General features: G+C 32.2%; 1 protein-coding gene across 1 annotated transcript; it reads right to left on the bottom strand.

The window, feature by feature from the left end:
• Positions 1-963: 963 nt before the first annotated feature.
• LOC143193368 (odorant receptor 45b) lies at positions 964-3,861 on the bottom strand. Its single transcript, XM_076399541.1, has 6 exons — positions 3,683-3,861; positions 3,497-3,624; positions 3,347-3,446; positions 3,070-3,162; positions 1,194-1,349; positions 964-1,139 (listed from the first exon to the last, which is right to left on the bottom strand). Exons 1-6 carry the CDS (start codon positions 3,788-3,790, stop codon positions 1,089-1,091), a joined length of 636 nt encoding a protein of 211 aa, XP_076255656.1. The 5' UTR covers positions 3,791-3,861; the 3' UTR covers positions 964-1,088.
• Between the last annotated feature and the right edge of the window lie 3,896 nt (positions 3,862-7,757).

Below are 7,757 nucleotides of genomic sequence, written 5' to 3'. Positions count from 1 at the left end.
AAATATTCGTGAATTATATAATGTACACGTTCAGTTGATATCTTTAGAGTATCTGCTATTTCATTCAATTTCAATTTGCAACCAGGTAAAATCATTTTTAATAATGATTAAAAAACATAATTTAATTCTAGTAGCGCCCTCTATGTGTCAGGTCGGGGACTTTTTAATTCCCTGTTAATAACTCGAAGTAGTATATTCATTGATAACAACGATAATATCACAATATGATATTACCAATAATGGCGACAGTTTAAATTATTTCATTGAAACTTAATATATGAGCTTTGCTCTCAAATGGTCAGAAATAATAATATTTGAATGTTTCAAAGTACGTTATGGTTATGTTGTAATGAATCTTTCCTATGGTATAAAACAAAAACACACAACTATAGAAAGGATCTAGTACGTTGTTTATGAAATACTGATAATGCCTAGAAAATCTACACTGGCTAATTTTGTGTATAATGTAACAAATTATTTTTGATACTTACCCATTCATTCAGCAATTATAATTTTCTCGAGCTCCTCAAATGGCAATTTCAACAAAAAACAAGCACCATGCCATGCAAATGAAACATAAAATCGAAGAGGGCTTGAGGCGGATAATTTTTAACCAAACATTCGTATATAACGTATCAATAAAACCGGAACAATCGCATTATGCCGTTACCGCTTCATCAAGTCCAGTTTTTATCAGAATACTCTAACAACACTTACATTAATGTAGGCGTCAGCTTTAGATTTACGTGACATTTTATTAAATTCACTGACATAGCAGCTTTTACGTTTAATTGTTGAAAGCCGACAGGACTGATAGAATAACCCGAACAAGTAGTTGCATTCCGTTTGTATACTTAATCATTAACATAAATAATAAAACATATAAGTTATGTATTTTTAATTACTTTAACATTAAAATTTATGTTAAAATTAATTAATACTGATTAATAACATTAATGGTCTTTTCTTAACATGTTAAATATTGAGTGGTAACTAGTAATCTATCATATTTGGTGGCTTGCGTCTATTTAACTATTAAAAGCGTAACCCATCAATTACTACTTGAGTCGAAACTAGACTAATACTCTCTATTTTTCTCCGGAAAGTAGAGACACGTAAGAGTAAGCGACTTTAAAGATCTAAAAATAAAAGATGGTTGGTGTCATTGTCCAGAAGTTAAGATTTCTACTTACCGAAATCAAGGATTCGGCATTTAAAATGCCAAACGGTCCAATGGAGACGTGCATGGGAATTCTGGACCGCATCATAATGATGCGGATGCTCTTTTGAGTTGGCACATCCCTTTCATACCAATTACTGAAATACACAGCTTCTCCCAAACGTAAGCTCTATTATAATATTAGACGGTTTAAAATATTATATAGCGCGATCTCAATAATCTGGAGTTGTTTCAAATAGAATCTAGCTAGGAATCAATGCACATAAAGTCTTGAGAGTTAGATATCTATTTTATTTATAGTATTTATCTATATATAGGCCTATTAGTTTTTTAGAAATATTGTATTTATTGTATAATGTATCGGTACAATGTATGTTATTTAAAGCATTGTCCATCTACAGCCACTACATCTTCTGAGAAAAGGAGTTATCAATGGGAAAATGGTCTGGATAAATGGACAGGGCAGTTGAAGTAGCACTTGCTATTTTAATGATTCCAAGTATGTTTTTACCTGTTTTGCAACATGCGGGCAAAAGTTGTCACGCTTAAAAATAACGCCATTGTGTATTGGCTGGTATTCCGATAATTCTAACGAATCAATTGTAATCCATAATGACAATTATTGATGGTTTCATCAAGTACTACCTTCTAATTCTCATCTTAATTTTTTTTTTAGTTTTTCAGAATCAAAATCACCACCTTAAGACATTGAAATCGATTGAGCATGATTGCCATAAGCTTCACGCAGACGCGATGACTATCAGTATGTTTTTTCGTCAAACTGAGGGTGAAACTATCCATAAATGTAACACAAATTCAGCCATTTCCAAAACACTGCAAAAATTTTATTTGTTCACACTTCGACGAAATGACATATACTGAAAAGTCAGCGATTTATAATACAGTAGCAACATCTGCTGTTCATACTTTAATATTAATATATAGGGGTGCTATTATTAAAGCTGCTATAATATTGCCAGGTTAATTCGAACATGAATTGTTCTAATTCCAAAGAGACAGTGAGACTGTTGAGAGACCATCTTAATAATAAACTATTATTTTAAAAATTAATATGAATATTGAAAGTACAGAACCAATCTAAAAGACGTCACAATATAATCACTAACTTCTTCGCAGAATTATGTAGACAAGCTGATCACTTGAACAGGAAAACATGAATTGAGATTATTAAATATAATTTGACGAATATAGGAGTAGACTCTCTGGAAGTGGTAAGCTTCGGTGAAATTTATTTGAAGCCTTACGATACCAACAGCCCAACATTTGCTAAGAACCAACAACTGTTTTAAGGCATCAGCTACCAACAACGATTTTTTACGATTATTTGTTAATACAGCAGAAATCTATTAAAAATCAGCATCAGCAAGACTCTCGCAATTATCTATATAAATGAAGAAGAACAATTTACGAAATTGTTTATTCACTCTAGTAATAACAACATAATATATTCCGTATGTGTGTTTGTAATAGTACATGATATTTTATAATTGGAAAGAAATATTTAAGGATTTTTTGCCATTGACTTTAACACGTAAATTCTAAAGACAAACAATGGCATTTCAATGTTAATTACCAACTAACAAGATTGAAAAATATATGGAAGGTATTTATATTATACAACAAAGAGGACATTGAGTTATAGGAAAGTAGAGAAAGTGATTTTGTCATAATCAGAAAAGTGTCAGACAAAAAAATATTAAGCTAAATTAACTTATATTAAATTAATTTAAGCAGGTTATATTTAAGCACTGCATTGTTCAGTTTTTAAAAAATTCGATGGTGTTTTATTATTTTCTTATCTAGATTATCGCTGTTTGGATTACTCTAGATTATTGATATTATTATAAATAAAAATGCAGTAATTTTACCTCAACGACAATATCATGAGCGTTCAAACAAAAGAACAGTAGTTCCACAGCAACCAGTAAAACCATAAATATATAAAATGATGCATCAGAACTCTGAAAAGATTTTATAAAAATATTAGCTTCATAGAGACCGTATTTTAAACGAAAAAACCAAACGTAAACAAAAAAAGACACGGATAACGTTATATCAGTAATAATTCGCTCAATCAACTCTAAAGAAAAAAAAATTACAAATAGTAAATCTGATGAGATAACAAATAAGATTTTAATTCCATACCTTTAGTATTTGAACCAGAATAGTAGCTATACTAATAGATGAAACCGAATACTCGATTAAGATAGGAATTTTAAGAGCTTCATTTAATACTGAACTATAGCTGAAACCAGACATAATTAGTAACCTCATATAAAACGCAGAGTTATGTACCTTAAGAGATTTTGGTGTTTTTCTATGAGTTTATTCAATCCGAGAATCGTTGGCAAATCGTCAGAATCAGTAATTTCATTTCCACGTTGATACAGTTTATCGTAGTCACTTAATTCATATTGAAGAACCTACCATTGAAAAATTGGAATTTTACTATAGTGCATATTCTATAACTTGTTATTTTACCTGTATTTGTATAACGAGGCCCACAATGATTGTATTTAGTAGCGTTAGGCAAGCGGCATTGTAAAAGCCCAAATATATGCCTACAATTTTCTCAATATAAGATACCATGCCGATATAATTTTGGAAAGGGTAATAAATATACAACAAATGATTTAGTGAGTCTGCGCCATCTTGTTCATTTTCAGCGTTTTTAAAATCTAGAATACCTGCAAAAAATTGTAATTGAAAAATATGACTTAGTATGTTTTTAGATGGTTTTCCTATTCTTGTTTTTACACATATCTCCTCAAACCACGAGACTGCCTTGCTTATCTAGAGTCTAATTGATTTATGTGCCAGAGTAAGAAGACTATAAATGTTCAACAGCAAATGGCAACATGTCCACAAAATAAAAAAGGATGATTTTATTAAACTACATCACTGATAACAACTATTCATTGAGAAAATATCAAAAGTATTATTAAAATAACGATGATAAAACTGAAAACAGTTTACAGTCACTGAATCTAATTTAGAATATTTTCTGAGATCTATCCAAGAGGAATATAATGAAGTAAAAGCACTCACAAAACCATAAATACTAGCAGAAAATTAGAACACAAGTTTAAGTGTATTATAAAGTCTCCTTTTTCCAACTATGGGTTTATCTGGACTAGAACTACAGTTTAACGTGGGCTCCGAACCACGGTCCTCAGCATTAAGCCTACCGACTGGCGAGTGACCAACTTTAGAAATCATCTCAATAAATATCCGGTTTTACTCAGCCTGGTAACTGGCGTGACTGGGATCAGTTTTCTTGTCGGATTTTACACTCTTGCCTAGAACAATCACAAACATAAATTTACGACCATGCCCTAGCAGGATTCGAACCCGCGGCTATTGCAACAGTAGGACGACCATCCTATCGCCTTTACCACTGCTCCACCAAGCCGTCATTATATAATGTAGTGATGGGAACTATCTACTGAAATCGACTATGGACTGTTTAATAATTCACTACTTTTTACTATCGACTGTTCTCAGTCGCTATTTTCGGTGCGACTGATTTTGTTACTATTTACTATCGACTGTTTCAGTCGTGTACTTTTAGTTTCATTCGACTGATTTTTAACGTTCTGGCTCTGTCGTCCTAGCCGCGACCTTGACAAAAATATAACCAATTTATGTTTATATAGATTTATATGTAATATATATAGTTTTATGATTTTTTCTTAGTTTGCTAGTAAATAACAATATATTGTATATTAATATAGCAGCATTTTGGAACGATATTTTCCAAGATTGTTAATGTAATAGTGTAAAAAGATAAAAATTGTGAATGATAAATATTAAAATACTTTTGACTGTTTTTATAGCAATAATAGGTAATATTTCTATTATTCTCTGGATTTTTGTTAAAATATATTTCCATTCAATAATAAATAAAGCATTTATTTTATTTAAAAAGCTCTAGTAGTTATTGTGCGATCATTTTTAATTATGTTATGAATTAGTTTTTTTTTCTATGACTAGGTATGTGTTTAATTTTTATTAGTGTTTATAGTTATTGTACTTTTTTATTTTGTATGTTTTTTTAAGATCTATTCTATTGTCTATATTTATTATAGTATATCATTTGAAAATAACAATTAACATATTAAAATACGATAAAAGATTTGTGTGGTATTATTCCATTCCATAATAATGTCCATCTTCCTGTTTCGACTATTTTCAGTCGATAGTTACCAACGCTAATATAATGTAATTTGATATTTACCATTAATTGCGTAATATACCGTAATTGCGAGATTGAGAACCAAAACAGTAATATTAATAAAGTTGCAATATCTTATCTTCTTTTCGACAATGTCTGCTGCAATGCTGTTTAAATTTCCAGATTCATTGGTCATCCGAATAAAGTGTTTGATCAAAGACGTAACGGTGGTACTTCTGTATGTCCTGAGTTTTATATACATAACAATAAGTGTAGTGTTAAGGCCAAACAATTCAATTCCTGGAAATGAATATGATAAGCTATGAAGAAAATTGATTTTGTAAACAAATTTTTAAAAGTTTAGCCCCAAAAATGGTAAATATGTTCATCTGATACAATGTGGTCTTAACAAATACTGTAAGGAGATAAGGAAAACCGATTTTAATAAATTGTTAACAAAGTTAACGATTTTCTGAAAAACTAAGTCTAATCGCCATATTCTATCTAGGGATATCGCTGTGCCATTAGCAATATAAGGTCCATATCAACCTCAAAATTAATTTTGAACCATTCACGTAAACGTGTGCTCTAGAAAGAGCTGGATATTTTGGCTTTCATTGAATTATATGAAATGATCGACATTTAATTTGTTCTATCGGCAAAATTGTTTGTATGGTTTTTGTCGTTCTGGCCTAAAACCAGGCGGTGGAAACCATGACGCATACCTGGTCGTGGAGACTTGCCCTGGAGCGACAAGTTGGACCGGGTTATATGGGACTGCTTCTGGGCTTACGAATACATTAAACCAAAACCGCCTCACAGTTGACCCATATGGATCGCTACTGGTACTGCATTAAATTTGGGGATATGGCACCCGTTGATCGGGAAAAGTTATGACTGCAGCGACAGATGAGGTCGTTTCAGCTTGAAAAAGGGGGGAGGTTAGCGGTGACGTGATGCTAAGCTCCCGACATGTCGACCAGCTCGCGAACAAACGCGTTTTCAGAAGAATTTGAGCTGAGTTTTTGTTTGTGGAATGATTCAGATATGAATTGCTTGATTTCTGGATTGTCAGTTTCCCTATGAATATGATTGTTTCTGACAAACCATGGAGCGTTTTAGATTATCCTGAGAAGCTTATTCTGGAAAACTTAAAGCCGTTTGACCTGGTTGGGTGTAACCAAGTTGAAATAGACATTAGATTCGTAGAATAGTACGGACAGAATTAACATCTTGTAAAATAACCATTTGATGGAGATGGGCAGTCTTCCAGAAGGGCAAATCAGAGAAGACAGCAGGTTTGCTATCCCCTAACCTTTCTGGATTTGAGAATGCGAACCCAACCGTCGGTCAAAGTGGAGACCTAGATAAGTGACGTTATGCAGTCTTGGAATTATTGCGGTGTCTATCTTAAGTTGTGAGACTCGTAGTGCGTAACGCTCCTTATAGAAAATGTTGGCCTGTGTTTTCAGGGGGTTGATTTGCAACCTCCAGAAGTTGAACCGCTTGACCGCATGATCGAGCTGCTTCTGTAAACGTTCATAAAATGTAACTTCGAACCTTGCGGTCGTGAAGAAAGCAGTGTCGTCAACGTAAAACGCGACGTCAATGTGCTCTTTTCTCAGCAGATTTGAAATAAAGACGTTAAATAAGGCTGGTGCCAGCCGGAAACCTTGAGGTACGCCCGCATCGACTTATTTACGACTGGAAAGTGATACCCTGATATTGACACTGTTTGAATGGTGTAGTGGTGCCTTAAAAAATCTTTTGGTGTTAGGAAAAATATGAAAATAACAAATAAACTAGTTCTAGTTCTTATTTTGTTAACATATACCAGTTATATTAAGTATATAAGCATTGGTTTAACAAGTCAACATATTTTTGCTACCTGTGTCATATAATAATGGATTCGGTTTAAGAATATACCTTTATCATAGTTCTTGTAAGATAACATTTCAACGAAGAAATGAATAGTTCCACTGGTAATTGTTCCAGATAAAATAAAGAAGGCGAAATAACTGTACATTTCATAACTCAATCGATTTCTAGAGCTCATATCGTCGGTTAGTTGCCAGGATCCAACAAATATCATTAAATTTCTACTCAATATGAATAGTTTCTCTCCAAAGCTCTAAAGAAAAATTAAAAAAATGTTAAATCAACAAGAGTATGTAGTAATGTTACCTCCATTGTCAACAAACTGAAAACTATTGTAGAAAAAACTGTGAAAAACCGAAAGTTTATTATCTCAATTGTTTCACAGCCTTCCGTAATTTTCATCAATTTAGTACAATTTATTTAACTCAATTAAGTTAATTGAAATAAATACATACCCTGATACTACCATATAATAATATTGGATTAGAAAAAACATAATTCTAG

The sequence above is a fragment of the Rhynchophorus ferrugineus genome, unplaced genomic scaffold (genome assembly GCF_030347505.1).
Source record: "Rhynchophorus ferrugineus isolate W39M unplaced genomic scaffold, kcgeb_rfMv2 rfM3, whole genome shotgun sequence".
NCBI lineage: Eukaryota > Metazoa > Arthropoda > Insecta > Coleoptera > Curculionidae > Rhynchophorus > Rhynchophorus ferrugineus.
The sequence above is the reverse complement of the archived record's forward strand: the minus strand, read 5'-3'. Positions and strand labels throughout refer to the sequence as shown.